The sequence below is a fragment of the Artemia sp. Qi Xiang Cuo genome, chromosome 18 (genome assembly GCF_049724085.1).
Source record: "Artemia sp. Qi Xiang Cuo chromosome 18, ASM4972408v1, whole genome shotgun sequence".
NCBI classification, from domain to species: domain Eukaryota; kingdom Metazoa; phylum Arthropoda; class Branchiopoda; order Anostraca; family Artemiidae; genus Artemia; species Artemia sp. Qi Xiang Cuo.
In genome coordinates, this window is record NC_142811.1 from 12,470,085 (window position 1) to 12,486,496 (window position 16,412).

Below are 16,412 nucleotides of genomic sequence, written 5' to 3' on the forward strand. Positions count from 1 at the left end.
CTCCTTTTAAACTCATTTGTAGAAATCTGTCACAGTTCGGACACATATTTCAAGAAGAGTCTTCTTGAAAAAGGATTATCAATACTTATAACTCTCCTTTTCATATAACATTCTCCTTTAACACTCATTTGAAGAAAACTGTCACAGCTCCGACATAAATTTCAAGAAAAATCCTTTTGAAAAAAAGACTTTCCTTTAACACTCATCTGAAGAAAGCCGTCACAGTTCGGACATATATTTCAAGAAGAGTCTTGTTGAAAGAGGGCTTAAAACTCTCTGTTGTCACTCATTTGAAGAAAGCTGGAACAGTTCGGACATATATTTCAAGAAGAGTCTTCTTGAAAGAGGACTATCAATACTTAAAACTCTCCCCTTTTAAACTCGTTTGAAGAAAGCTATCAAAGCTCCGACATATATTTCAAGAAATGTCTTGATGTAAAGAGTGCTTAAAACTCTCCTTTAACATTCATTTGAAGAAAGCAGTCAAAGTTCGGACATATGTTTCAAGATGAGTCCTGTTGAAAGAGTGCTTAAAACTATCCTTTGACACCCATTTGAAGAAAGCTGTCACAGCTCCGACGAATATTTCAAGAAAAATCTTTGTGAAAGAGGATTATCAATGCTTAAAACTTTCCTTTAACACTCGTTTGAAGAAAGCTGTCACAGTTTGGACATATATTTCAAGAAGAGTCTTGTTGAAAGAGTACTTCAAACTCTCTTTTAACACTCATTTGAAGAAAGCTGGAACAGTTCAGACATGTATTTCAAGAATAGTCTTCTTGATAGAGGACTATCATTACTTAAAACTCTTTTAAACTCATTTGAAGAAAGCTGTCACAGTTTGGATATATATTTGAAGAATAGTCTTCTTGAAAGAGGACTATCAGTACTTAAAACTTTTCTTTTAAACTCATTTGAAGAAAGCTGTCACAGTTTGGATATATATTTCAAGAAGAGTCTTCTTGATAGAAGACTATCAATACTTAAAACTACCTTTTAAACTCATTTGAAGAAAGTTTCCACTGTTCAGACATATATTTGAAGACGAGTCTTTTTGAAAGAGGACTATCAATACTTAAAACTCTCCTTTTAAGTTCACTTGAAGAAAGCTGGAACAGTTCGGACATATATTTCAAGAAGAGTCTAAGCTTAAGGGGACGAGAGAGGGATGCCTCTACAAAAAAAGTTGGGCCCTTAGCTAAACTTCACTAAGTTTAGTGTGCAGCTTTAAAAAAGTATATTTAATCAAAGGAAACTATACAAATATGAGGCATCGAAACTCAGACATTTTCTTTATAAATTTCTCTACATTTTTCAGGGCTGCCTTGACCAGATTCCATGGCTTTCACATAACTTCTGCTGAGCCTATGGAGTGCATCCTCTTTGACAAACTCGTTCTTAGTGTCCAAATGTGGTAGAACCAATCTGAAATAATAACTTTAAGTTGGAGTTAAGATCTATGCTCTTTTTGTTAAAACATTAGTCAATTTTCATCACATATTGACAATTTTGACTTTTTTAGTAATCTTAAGTCCACTTGAAAATAACTACCAAAGAAATCAAATTATTCCACCACTATTCTGCCCTACTACTACTATGATAATAATATTGATAATTTATTTTTAACCCACGTCACATACAAAGATGACACTCGTGGAGGATAACAGAAAAAAGGAAGAAAATACACTGCTTACATGAAAACCATGCTTATATGAAAGTTTGAACAGCAGAGTAAATAAAGAAAACAAAGAACATTGAAGTCACAGAAACACAAGAAAATGAAACTATTTGCAAACGAAGGAGGCTAAGACGGTTGAATGGACCAAGACTTAATGGAGCGTCATTTAATAATCGTTAACTTAATAATTAAAATGTTTGAATAATATCTGTTACTAAATATACCAAAATTAATATTACTATTACAGAAATTTTAGAAGAAAAATACAGCCAACATTGAAGAAACTATGCTACTACTACTACTACTGCTGAAAAACAAACTATACTACCAAAGAAACAGCATGAACCACCCTATACTGCTACCACCACTGCTAACAACTGGCTGAACAACCAAGCCTTTTGAGGTCAACCCAGCTGACCGCGCTCTTTTTTTAATCTGCTCTATTCAAAGCTTTATTATTCGTCCGCTCTCGTGAATTAACAATTTCATTATACATTCTTCATTCTGACCTCTGTCTACCCCGTTTTTGAGATGGCCTGCTTTTTTTCCTGCTTTATCGGTGAAACGTGGCCTAGCCATCTTAATCTTTCTTTCATTAGGTCCCACCAAATAAGATCCCACCTCCTAGGAGGTGGGGATCGAACAACATTTTTCGTACAGGCGTACAGGTGTTTGATATCCGGCGAATCAAACAAGTACTTGGGACAGTTCCTCTATTCAGGGCCAGATCCAGGATTTTTTTTCGAGGGAGATACTTTTGGGAGGGGATTGACAAAAAAACATTAAAAACGTAACAAAAATTTGTTTATATGTATTTTTGTTATGTTTTGATACATTTCGTGGAAGGTTCAAAAACCCCAAAGCCTCACTCCCTCCCCTTGGATACGGCGTTGCTTCTAAATATTAATTTATTTCTATTTAATGGTACTGTGAAAGTGCTTTGAAATTAAGCTTAGTTGGTTAAAATCTCTTTAAAGTTTTGTTTCCATTTAGTCGCAAATTTTGTGCTTAAAAAAAGGTTGAGCTAATGCTCTAAGAAAAATAAATGTGTTTCAGGAAAAACGCGAGAATTTTCAAGATAAGAGTTAGTTTGAACTGGATATTTGTGGCGGGCGAAGTTTGATGCAAATTGACAAATTTCTATCTCTGGAATTTACCTTAAATTAATCGCAAATTAATCACTGCAATTCGCATAGTGAAATCGCCTTGTTGTTTTTATCTGTGAAAATTTGTCACTTTTTGTTACAATTAAACTAAAAAAAAAACAGTTTTTTCAACTGAAAGTATGGAGCAGCATGAAAGGATAAAACGAACATAAATTATTTGTACCTGGTGAAAATTTACCCCAGAAAATTATCCTTAACATTTCCACTTGTAAAATTGAGTCGGTAAAGAGAAAGTAAGACATAAGAAGAATTTCGTATAGGAATACTGGCAAATTCCCCAGAGTCAAATTTCCCCCGAAAAATTCGACCTTTAGAAACTTCCCTACCCATGGAAAATTCTCCCCTTTGAAACCCCCCCCCCCCCCCAGCAGGAAATTTGTACCCTCACCCACCTGAAAAATGTATGCATACTTCCCAGTAACAAATACTATACTTAAACAATTGGGAAATTATAACTTGAAGACCTTTCCCCAGGGGCTCTGGGGGACATAATATTTCCAAAGGCATAGTTATTCGGCCTTTCAAGTATCCTGAACAAAATGGTTGTTTCAAAATTTTGATCTGACGATTTTCATAAAAATTGGGCTCGAGAGGGCCTAGTTGGCCTCCAATCCTTTTGGTCACTAAAAAAGGGCATTACAACTTTTAGTTTTCGTCCAAATGAGCCCTCTCCCAATATTCTAGGACCACTGAGTCGACACGATCACCCCTGGACAAAAAAAAACAAATAAACGCGAATCCATGATGTTTCTTCTGGCAAAAAAAAAAATTACAAAATTCCAAATTTTTGCAGATAGTTTGAAACCACATTTAGCTCAAAAACTCTACAGTAGGGTTCTCTGATACGTTGAATCTGATGGTGTGTTTTTATTAAGATTTTACGACATTTAGGGGTGCTTCCCCCTTTTTTGAAAATCAGGCCAATTTTCTCAGGCTCGTAGCCTTTGATGGATAAGATTAAACTTAACGAAACTTATATGTTTGAAATTAGCATAATAAGCCGATTCATTTGACATTTCCAGTGTTGCCAACGCGGTACATTGTACCGTTTTTGGTACAATTTAGAGGTCCTGGTACAATGCGATACATTTGAAATCTTTTTTGGTACAATCCAAATTTTAACGTCGTTTACATCTCGTGAACGAAGTTATTGGCAAAGGTGGTTTTGAAGATCTATGCGAAATCATCAAGAAGAAGAAATTCTCAATAATAGTTTATTGAAGCACAGACTTGAGTAACAAAAAGAGCCCGGTTATAGTTGTTCAGCACCTTCATCTGAATGGTGTTGATCGAGAAGACAGTTTTCCTGTAAGGGATTCCTTCTAGAGACTTATAGAAGTTCAGCAATATACAGCCGAATATATTTACCGGGCTATAATTAAATTACTTTTTTAAGAAATTGGAGTTCCAAAGACAAACCTAACGGGATTTGTTACAAGCGATGCATTGACTACGATGGGGGAGCAAGGTAGTGTCTAGGCGAAGCTATCAGAAGACTGCTCAATTTTATTTGTATTTGGTTGCTCATGCCATTCCATTCACATATGTGTCAGCACTGCCGGCAAACAATTTCTAAAAGAAATTGAAGATTTTTGTCAGGATGTATACGGCTATATTTGTCGCAGCACAAAACGGGCCATTGAGATTTTAGAATTGCAAAACTGAATGGAATTGAAAGAACATTGAATTTTGAGACATATAACAACTCGATGATTGTCTAGAGAAGCCGTTGTTACTCAATATTTGGAACAGTGGGATTACTTAACTTTATTCTGTCGTGCGGAAAGTCTTAAAGAAGCCAACAAGCCAGGTAATGCTACTGTCATAATAAAAATTTGCTGTCAGTGATTTTAAAGGCTTACTTTGCCTTCCTGGTGTATATTTTGAAGTATATCGAAAACCTAAACAAGCAATCTCAGGCAGAAGACGCCCAGATTTATCTTGTCTACAATCGTTTTTCTGAGGTGTACAAGACAATACCATCACATTTTTTGTTGCCTAGTTATACCAAAGAAAGTGATTTCCGCCTCATAAGCCCACATGAAACTAACTACTACGTAGATGTCAAGGACATAGAATGTGGGGGCCGAGTAGAAGTGATTTTTATCAAAGAAAAGGTATCTCTATCTGCTGCAGTTGAGTTTAAAAAAGAGTTTAGGAAATTTTTGCTCTTAGATGATCTGAGAAAGCGTTTTTTTCCACTCCAGGTATTCATCGGTAAGGAACTTCGATAGGCTTCATCTACGCTATGCTATGGGAGCAGAGTAAAATCAGCCAAACCTGGTATCGGAAAATATCGTCCAAGAGTGGAAGAGATTATCCTTATGCTCTGAGGTTGACGCTTCGATTGACTCTGATCCAGTCGTGTTTTGGACTCGGGTTTACACGCAAAAAGATATTAATGGGTCAAAGCGCTTTTCTCTGCTGTTGACGTTTCACTTTAAGCGTACTTGTTCTCCCACACGCTTCCGCTGCTGCTGAGTGAATTTTCTCAGCTGTCAATCTTAACAAAACCAGCATTAGAACTCGTTACGGTTTCACCACCTGGAAAGGGCTTCTCAGTGCAAAACGGATTTAAATTCTAAAAGAATTTAAAACCTTCCTTGAAAATGGTTCTGCATCAAAAGTGGAAAATGTGGAAAAAATGTGGAAGAGAATTTGAAAAAGCTGGGATATAAGAAGAAACAGCAGAAAAAATGACCAACTAGAACAAATGTTCCGCTTTTTTTTAATGTTATATTTGTATTACCTTTGTACTGTTTAACCTGATTTCTTGTGAAATGTAGTCGAAATACTTCTGTTAAATTAATTTACTTCTGATTGGTAGAATCGACCAAGAACGTATGTACGATGACCAGGGAACTATGTGGTCAACGCTTAACTTGCCGGTAGGTAGCCTAGTCCGTGGACCCATGGGAACCTGTGGTGTTAGTATTTGTAGCTTTTGGCGCTCGTTACTCATCCTACGGGCAAATTATAAGTTGTTGACGCTACGTTATTGTCCTTACTTTATTCATTTTTCGCCTTAATGCTCAAAATTTTGAAAGAAAGGATTAACCCCAACAATCAGCTTCTAGAACACTTTTAGAAAATTTTACTGAAACTTTCTTCTAAAATCTTTTTAGCGGTTTGGGACTGCTATTTTGCTAGGCAGAAACAGTCTATAAAGCATTCTTCATATTTCAGGCTATGAGGTTGCTATTGCCTTGGATTTATTTTTCCTGCTCTTGCCCTAGAATTTTTCCTCAGTTTTCAGCGAAATCAATTAAACATAACTACCGGCGAGCGTCGCAAAGCGACTTGAGCGGCGAATTTTTAGCCTACTGTTCAGATGGTACAAATTAATCTCTTGTGGCACAACTTTGGTCAGAAAACTGGTACAATTTATCTCAAAGCGTTCGCAATGCTGGACATTTATATTGGCATCAAAATTCCGTATTTTAGAGATTGGGTTACTATTGATCCGGTTCACTCCCTACTTTCAGTTCATTACCACGAACTGTTTGATTTAGCTCAATCGTTGTAAAGATAAGTATTAGCCAAGCTCTCCGAGTTTTAAGTTTTGTTTATCGATCTCTAAGTAAAATGAAAAAGTGTAAACATACAAGTAACGAATAAATCTTCCTTTCCTTTGAAGACAGCGTATAAAAAAAGCTTTAAATGGAATAAACTAGAAAAATCACAAAAAATAAAGAAACAGAATATTTCAGCTTCACATTCACATACCTTTATCAAGAGGAAAAAAACTAGAAACAAACACACAAGAATACAGCACAAAAAGATGAACAAATATACAATTAGAAGAAAGATAACAAAAAAGAAGAAACTCGTATATGAAAAACTAATATGGTTTTGTCTTTAAAACTTCTGAAAAACCCTTCTTCATTGTCTTTATTTTACCTTCTTTTTTCCTTCTACTTATCTTTATCTTTTTATATACCTTTATTTTATCTTATCTTAATCCCCTTCTGCTTATCTGTCTATTCTTGTTTATTTCATTCACAAACGGAAGGGTATTCAAGTGCAAGAAATCAAATATTAAAGTAGTAATTTTTGATGCATGCATGAAATTAAAAATAAAAAAAAGTTTTTTTCAACCGTTTGTAACGAACAACATTTAAACTTAAAACTAACAGAATTACTCAGTATATGAGGAGGCGCTGCCCTCTCCTCATTACCTCGCTCTTCACAATTTAGTTTGAATCTTTCTCACAACTCTATTTTTCAAAACAATAAGAAACTTTAGCGTAAAGAGCGAGGCTTTGAGAAGTGCTTATAATACTCACTATAACAGACTTTAAATTCTTAAAATAAATTGATAAGATTGTTTTTGTTTTAAAATGTAAGCAAATTTTCTATCAATAGACATTATAAAAAAATGTTAAGTTAAGTTTAAGTTTTCTTAAGTTTAAGTTAAATGCTTAAGTTTTTTAGCGCTTTTAAAAAGCTTCTTATTCCAGTTAAACTTACTTTGGGTTTCAGGAGTCGCTCTTAAGGAATTGGGACAAAAAGTCAAACGTTAGTGTGAAAAGCGAGGTATTGAGGAAGGGGTGCCCCCCTCATATGCGGAATAGTTTATGTTTGGCATAAGTTTTAATATTAATCCTTACTTTCAACTGAAAAACTTGTTGATTTACTTTCAGATTGTCTTTCAAATAAGGCCTAAAAATCCACCTCCCTCCTCCATGAAAAATTTCCGCTAAGAAAAATTACCCCATGGAAAATTTTTCCCGCGTAAAACTTTCCTTAGGAAAATTCCCCCGAACAATTCCGTCCCCACTGAAAATTTCCCCGGAAAATTTTCTGCGGACAAATTTGTCTGTAAAATTCTAGTTACTTTCATTCGAAAAAGACTCATTTTTTATTCAATTTTAGATTTTTTTTCAAATACGGCCACAACCCCCCTCCCCTTGTAGAAAATTGTTCTTGGAAGCCCCCTCCCAATGAAGGTTTTTCCCATGGAAGATTATCCTCAAAGACCTAATTTCCAGAACTTTCTGCTCCGTTCAACAAAATTACTATCTCAAAATTTTGATTGGATGTGCTCGGGGAAATGGTGGGCATGAGAGGAGGGTTAGTTACCCTATCAACTATTAAAAGGGCACTAGCCCTTTCAATTTCCAATCGAATGAGCCCTTTTTGAAGTTTCTATGACAACACTTTCTATAAAAACATTATATGCTCCCAGGGCATAACTTACAACTCTTGCCCTGAAGGTTTTCATTCTCAAAAACCTAATTTCCAGGACTTTAAACTACGTTGAACAAAATGGCTATCTCAAAATTTTTATTGGATGAGTTTGGGGAAATGTTCAGCGTGAGAGGGGGGATAGTTGCTCTCCAATCACTTTTTACCATTAAAAAGGGCACTAGCCCTTCCAATTTCCAATCGAATGAGCCCTTTTGGAAGTTTCTACAACAACCCTTTCTATAAAAGGGTTGTATATTACAACCCTTACGCTGAGGGCTGTTGTTGGGTTGCCATCCCCAAAGACATAGTTTCCGGAACTTTCAACTACGTTGAACAAAATGACTATCTCAAAATTTTGATTTGATGTGTTTGGGGAAATAGTGGGCGTGAGAGGGGGATTAGTTACCCTCCAGTTACTTTCGACTATTAAAAATGGAACTAGCACTTTCAATTTCCAATTGAATGAGCCGTTTTTGAAGTTTCTATGAGATCTATAAGAACCTTATATGCCCCCAGGGCATAACTTACAACCCTTGCCCTGAGGGGCATGGGGGTTTTTCTTATCAAAGACGTGATTTCTAGAAGTTTCAACTAAGTTGAAAAAAATGGATATCTCAAAATTTTGACTGGATCTGTTTGGGGATATGGTGGGCGTGAGAGGGGAGTTAGTTGCTCTCTAATCACTTTCAACCATTAAAAAGGGCACTAGTCCTTTCAATCGAATTAGCCCTTAATCGAATTAGCCCTTTTTGAAATTTTTACGACAACACTTCCTATAAACACCTAATATGCCCCCGGGACATAACTTACAACCCTTGCCCCGAGGGCTCTGGGGGTTGTCATCCTCAAAAACATAATTTCCATATCTTTGAACTACGTTTTGAACAAAATGGCTATCTCAAATTTTGATTGGATGTGTGTGGGGAGATGATGGGTGTTGAAGGGATGTTAGTTGCCTTCCAATCACTTTTGGCTATTGAAAAGGTTACAGGCCCTTCCAATTCCCATTCCCAAGAAACCAAAAAAAAAGAAATTATTAATAATAATACATTGTGCCTATATTGTCCTTTACTTAGGTAGCAGTATTGTGCTGCCTATGATCGAGTTAAGGAATGATAAGGACTTGCTAGATTGATAAATCGACCTTGTTATGCAAATTTGTCTATTTTTAATTTTTGCTTTTTCGTCATACTCTTATCCAGTATTTTTTTTCCTCCTTTTACCATAAATTAATAAGAATAAAACAATTTCTAGTCCCTTAGAGGACATAAGAGAGGTTCTGGTTTCGGCCAATCGACGAGCCCGAAAATAGAGTCCCAGTGCTTGTGTGTTTACCGAATTTCTTCCAGGGTTTCCAAAATGGCATTATTAGTAGAAGAAATATATCGTTCCATCTTAGAATCGGCAGAAGCCTTGCAGATTACCTCACGTCGACGTCCGTGGTCAGAAATTCCGATAGTGTTGAAAATATCGTTCAACGACATTATACTCTGCAAAGAAAAGACTTTCATACAACTTCGCCATACAAACATGTTAGAAACATGTATTAACGAGTTCAGTGATTTTTCTTTAGGGAATAATACATGATGGGTCTCTACACATTATTTTACTTGTATCGATATATATATATATATCTAGACATTTTTATCTACTTGTTCATTCAAAACTACTACTTGTGTGTAGATTTGTACAATAATACATTTTGCGTAGATTGACATTGTCCTTAATTAACCAATCACAGCTAAACAAACAATTTGATTCGGTAGCTCTATCGAGATCTTACCAAAGACACTAAATAAAATCAGCAAGAAAACAGGAACGCCAATGATGGAATTGTGGGGGGTGGTGGTGATGGCATGAATTATTTTGATTTTTTGGTGAATGTAAAAAAAATAACTTTTGAATCTAGAGAAGAAATAACCCCCCCCCCTTCCTCTTTACTGAACACAAAACACATTCTCAATGTTTTTTTCTTTTTGACTTTAATAAATAAAAAATCATTAAAACGTTAATGAATAAATATAAGTATATGTATTATACTGACAATCCACCGTCATTTTTTTTTCAGTAAAGTGCAAATTATTTTTCTGGTCTTGAGAAGGCACGGGGGTTGTCAGCCCTGCTCATGTTAATTTTTACGCGTTTCGAGTTTGACTCGGTTGTTTATTGTAATTTCTGTTCATTTTGGGTTTAATTTATTTATTGATGGTGATTTGTGGTAGTTTTATGCTTGGAAGATTATTCGACTTTATTTTGGCTCATTTTGTTTTAATGGAGCTCTTTACTTTTCTTTGAAAACTTATTTTATGGAATTTTTTTTTAATTTATCACTTTTAAAGTCAAAACAACCTGTATTTATTTTTTATTATATTCAAGATAACTGGAATGAAAAACGGGGTAGTGGCTTCAATTTACAAATATTTAGGGGAGAAAAGAAAAAATTTATTTTTGAAAACCAAAGGGGGGGGGGGTCAATTTTGTTATTTTATTTTATTTCTATAATGATATACCTAAAAAAATGGAATTTTCAAAGAAAATAAATCCATAAATGGTATGTTCAAAATCTAGGGGAGGAGTAAAAGATATACGGGGAATATACCCCCCTCCAATTGACACTACTGGAAGGGTATGTAACATCTTAATGTTTGAAAGATGTAATCTTATTTTAACATTCTTCTTATGTATGCTTTACAAGCCATGGAGCCTTCGGGGGGTTATCTTTGTTGTACGTTATTTGTTTCTTTCTTGGAATGTATCTTATGCAAATTTATTAAAAAAAATTTCATTTAATATAAGAAAAATTAAATCTTCTGTTGTTAAGTCAACATCTTGCAATAGCGAATTATGAGCGATTTGTGGTGGTTTAGTTTTTGGTAAATGATGTGAAAGTTGTGGCTTTATTTTTGCTACGGGAATATTGGAATTATTTAGAATATTTATTTAGAATATTTTTGAATATTTTGAATTGTTTTGAATATTTTGAATATTTACCCATAGTTTTTTGGAATAAGGATACTTTATTCCGCTTAATTCCTATATCGTTTTATAATTTTCTTTCGTAGTAGTTAATTGATTAATTTGGATTGTGACAAATAATACTTATAAGCTAACCATTCTGCTGCATAAATGATGCATATGATTCTTCTTGACATTTTTTAAAAACAGAGATTGTTAGATTCATTAGATTCATTATCAACTGAAGTCATGGACTGAGAACTGAAATAACTGGATAATTAGGCTGAAACATCATCACTTCCTGATTGCGCCCTTTTGATGCACCTTCAGAGAAAATTAAGTATATATCCTTGTAACTAAAATCCCTCCTCAAATATGAACAACATTCTCAAAGACCTAAAACTATTAATTAATCAAAACATAAACCTAATGATATTCTTTATTTGTATAAGGAATTTTAGTTTTTACTCTATTATATTTTTTAAGCATGCCTTGATAATTAAAAAATTATGATTAGTTTCCATTTATTTATTTTGTCTTCTCTGCCGTCAGGGAGAAAAGAGATGTTACAATTTTCTCATTCACAACTAATTGAGCGTTACTAAAATCAGGTTATCGGTACCTGGTGGGAATTATTTAGAAAATTTATTTAGAATATTTTTGAATATTTGGAATTATTTGGAATATTTTGTATATTTATATAATTTTGATAATTAATTAAAGCAACGTTTCCAGATGTTTCATTGCTATTGAACCGTTAGACCATATCCCAGAAACATTCTAGTCGTTAAACAAAAAAATGGTGGCCATATTGGCTAAGCCTTGAAGCGGTTATGGAAGTAGGTCCCTTCTAAGCTAGCTCTATTTGCCTGCAGACAAATAAATAGGGGTTTTCAAATTGAACTAGAGTCTATACTGGATTGCTGATTTTAGATCCATGATTTTAGATAGTAAATATATATCCACCTCCACGCTTCCTTCTGCCAAGAGCGAAAAATATTAAACCATAAAAACAAATATTTTTATAAGCTATGTATTCGTAGTCGCTATAACCAGGAAAACTTCGCCCCTATGAGATCTAAACTTCGCGCTATCGGATCTAAAATCAGGGTAGCAGTTTGATAATTTGGGACGCTTAAAGCTGGGATAGCAGCTTCCTAATTCCGGTACCTTAGGAAATCCAATAAATAAGATTTCTATTTTAATGATTTTTTCAATTGAGCCCGAAGTTTTCCTGGTTATAGCGACCACAAATACATAGCTTATAAAAATATTTATTTTTATTGCTTAATATTTCTCGCTCTTGGCAGAAGGAAGTGTGGGGGTGGATATATATATATATATATATATATATATATATATATATATATATATATATATATATATATATATATATATATATATATATATATATATATATATATATATATATATATATATATATATATATATATATATATATATATATATATATATAATATATATATATATATATTATTTGAAAAAAACTACGTTTTCTAAAGAGTTAAAGAGGCTGAGTTACAAGGTCGAACCTTAAAACGTACAGGGATTAGGAGGCACAGTTGGGGGGTCTGCCCCCCTAACCCCCCCCCTTTCGCAGCCTTTAAATAAAAAAAAGTTTTTTAAACTGAAAGTAAGGAGCGACATTAAATCTTAAAACGAACAGAAATTATTCCGTATATGAAAGGGGCTGTGCCCTCCTCAACGCCTCGCTCTTTACGCTAAAGTTTGACTTTTTCACAACTTTCTCACAACAGAAACCCATACGCAAATAATTTCTTGGGCCAAACTGCCTGTCTATTTATAATTAAAATGAAATGAAAACATAGAAAAAGGGTAAAACTTTTCATGAGACAATAAATTTTGAACGAAAAAAAGGACAAAATCGTTTTTTATACAAATAAGAATAAAAGTCTTACTATTTATTTGCGATTTTTCTAATTATTTTGGGTTCAGTCTTGACTTTCCAACTTCGCCCTAAACCTTTACCTTGGTTGTGTTTATTAGCCTTATTTATTGAATCCTTTAGCTAGCTTTGCTAGTAAACTTAATTCTATGACTGTTTTAGTTGTACTTACTTCTATAATCTTTGTCCATTCCAGATTATGCCTATCTAGAGAGTTTCTTGAATTTTCCCATATTTTGGAGCTAACAGAAGTAGCTAGTGCTCGCCCGGTCCTGCCACCTCCTATAAAAAAGGAGCGAAATATTCACTTTCCTTCTAAAAAAAACCTAAGAAAAGCGACTCCAACCAGAGCTAGCGTTGGAGAATTGTCTCTCTGGTGCTGCTTGAGTGAAGAGTTAGGCGAGTAGGAAGCTCTGACGCGAGGAACTGTTTGGTAAGAAGTTCTACTTGGGGTTTTGTATTTTTGGGAATCGAGGGGTTACCACATTGTCCTTGGTCAAAGTGACTTCTGGTGAACTTCAAGACAATCTTAGTTTTGGGCCTGCGTTAAACCTGAGAAGTGGAATAACGATTTGTTTTCCCAGTTTATAGGTCGAGGAGAAAAGGCAGGAGGATCTCAGGTCATGTTTCCTCCAAATGCGAAGTTCTTCCAGATTTTTGGGTATTTCTTATTCAAATTTTCAGTTTTGATTTACTATTGTTCCCGTCTCAATCAATCATCAATCATTTTATTAATGCTAAAACACTATTACAAACGTAAAGAAAATTTATTTGGCCCAAGAAGCTTGGCTTGTTGTGAGCCATACAACACTATAATAAAGCACTAAAAGTCTCCGAACAAGAATTTTGTGCATGTGCCTGGGTAGGTCAGATAAATACCTTGAAATCTCTTTTTAGGGTTTCAGACTATAAAAAAAAATGCTGATGTTCTAATCATTCTTGTCGTAGAAATCGGTATCTGACTTAAACACATTTTAAAGCTTCGAACAATATGAAAGACACAACGTCGTTTGTATCACGTCTTTTAAGACCCTTCTTACTTGATGGAAAAGGGCCATAAGGATTCGCTACCCTAGGAAGCTTATACAAAGATATTGCGGGGAGTAGGTTTGCCTTGTCTTAAATTAAATAAAAAAAACTAGTTTCCTTCAGCTGAAAATAAGGAGCGACATTAAAACGAACAGAAATTATTCCGCACATAGAAGAGGCTGCCACTTCCTTAACAACTTGCTCTTTAGGCTAAAGTTTGACTCTCTGTCACAACTCTACATTTTAAAGTAATAAAAACTCCATCAAACTCGATTCAGCATCAAGCAATACAGCATTAAAACTTGTTTTTTTATGCATCTATTGATCAGGGGCGTCATTTAGGGGGGAGGGCTGGCTGGGGCTAAAGCCCCTTCCTGATTTTAGGAGGGGCCCCAAATCAGTTGTCACAATTTATGTCGATTTGATTTGAAGTTTGAAAAAAAAAATCATGTAAAGAGTGTTCTCAATTAAAACAAATCCGTTTCTAATATATTTGTACTTCACAACAGTATATAGTGAGCTTTATTCCCAAGCACATTTATTTATTATTCCTTTTTCATGTATCACGACATATTTTTATTGCCTTGTTGTTACAGTCACGGTGACCAGCTTTCATTACAGTAAACTAATTGGGCCCAGGATCCGTAATAAAATTATACATATCGGTTACGTGATCTTGGCGCAGTGATCCCCTCCATATATACGTATTATAAACTCTATATTTCTTTGAGACTGTTAGTGAATCTGTTCTGACTCTTTTCTGAGTCGTGTGTGACTCGAGTCTGCTCGGTTTCTGGACTTAGTAAATAAAACACTATTTTGTACAACGGCGGACTTTTTGCGTTCCTAGTAGCCATAGACGTATTATCAAACAGTTCGGGGTAGCGAACTGTAAGTAAGAGTGACCCGGCTCAATAATAACCGAAACTCTAAAAAAACAATTTTTGATACAAATAGATGCATCAAAAGAATTGTATTTTTATGCTGCTTTTAAATATACGCTACAAGTTTCATCAAGTTTAGTTTTACCCATCAAAAGTTAAGAGCCTGAGAAAATTTGGCTTATTTTCGAAAAAAGGAGGAAACACCCCCTGAAAGTAATAGAATCTTAATGAAAATCACATTATCATATTCAGCGTATCAGATAACCCTACTGTAGAGTTTGCAAGCCCCTATCTCCAAAACTGTGGAATTTTCTATTTTTGCCGGAAGAAAGATCGCGGATGCGTGTTTATTTGTATTTTTGTTGTTTTTTCCCCAGGGGTGATGGTATTGAACCAGTGGTCCTAGAATGTTGCGAGAGGGCTCATTCAAACGGAAATTAAAAGTTCAAGTGCCCTCTTTAAGTGACCAAAAAATTTAAAGGGCAACTAGCCCCCTCCCGCGCTCATTTGTTTCCCAAAGTCACCGGATGAAAATTTTGATACAACCGTTTTGTTAGGCATAGTAGAAAAATCTAATAATTATGTCTTTGAGGACGACTTAATCCCCAACAGTCCCCGGGGGAAGGGCTGCAAGTTATCAACTTTGTCCATTGTTTAAATATAGTATTTGTTATTAGGAAGTATACAGACATTTTCAGGGGGGTTCTGGTGGGGGGGGGGGGGCGGGGGAAGGCGGTTACTCGGAAGGACCCTTCTACGGAGGAATTTTTCATGGGGGAAGAGGATTTTCATGAAGGGGGCGCAGGATTTACCAGCATTATTTAAAAAACAATCAGAAATTATAAAAAAAACAAGTTTTTTTCAACTGAAAGGGGTTGCCTCTCCTCAATAGCTCGCTCTTACGCTAAAGTTTTTTTCAACTTTTAAAAAAGGTTATTATTCTAATTAAACTGCCTTTGTGATTCAGAAATCATTCTTAAATAACTGAAACAAAAATCACTTAGGCTGTTATTAGGTTATCATTAGTTAAAAAAAAGTAAAATTTATATACAAATTTCATTTTAATTATTCAGGTACGGCGACCCAAATTCAAAACCTGTATTAATTCAAAAAAGTTCAGAAATTAATAAAAAAAACAAGTTTTTTTTAACTGAAAGTAAGGAGCGACATTAAAACTTAAAACGAACAGAAATTATTCCGTATATGAAGGGGCTGTCCCCTCCTCAAAGCCCCGCTCTTTGCGCTAAAGTTTGACTTTTTGTCACAGCTCTACTTTTTAAAACAATAAAAATTTTAGCGTAAAGAGCGGGGCGTTGTGGAGGGGACAGCCCCTTTCATATACGGAATAATTTCTTTTCGTTTTAAGTTTTAATGTCGTTCCTTACTTTCAGTTAAAAAAACTTTTTTTTTATTTAATGGTTAATAGAAGCCAGACCGTATGAGATTTTGAAAGTTTCTTACGATTTTTCTTCTTTGCCTCCAGTCAACATTCTAAATTTGGCATTCAAAATGGTTATTTCATGAATCTTGTTTCTCGAATTATCTTGAAATTTAGCTTCTTGAACAGGAAAAAATCAAAGTGG

General features: G+C 34.7%; 1 protein-coding gene across 1 annotated transcript in view; it reads right to left on the bottom strand.

The window, feature by feature from the left end:
• Positions 1-1,235: 1,235 nt before the first annotated feature.
• Positions 1,236-16,412, bottom strand: part of LOC148941213 (uncharacterized) — a 28,240-nt gene continuing 13,063 nt past the window's right edge. Inside the window, exons 3-5 of the mRNA XM_089104027.1 lie at positions 13,089-13,198; positions 9,370-9,524; positions 1,236-1,425 (exon numbers count right to left, since the gene is read on the bottom strand). Of these exons, the coding sequence (XP_088960153.1) occupies positions 1,281-1,425; positions 9,370-9,524; positions 13,089-13,198 (410 nt within the window). The 3' untranslated portion in view covers positions 1,236-1,280. The remainder of the gene's footprint in view (positions 1,426-9,369; positions 9,525-13,088; positions 13,199-16,412) is intronic.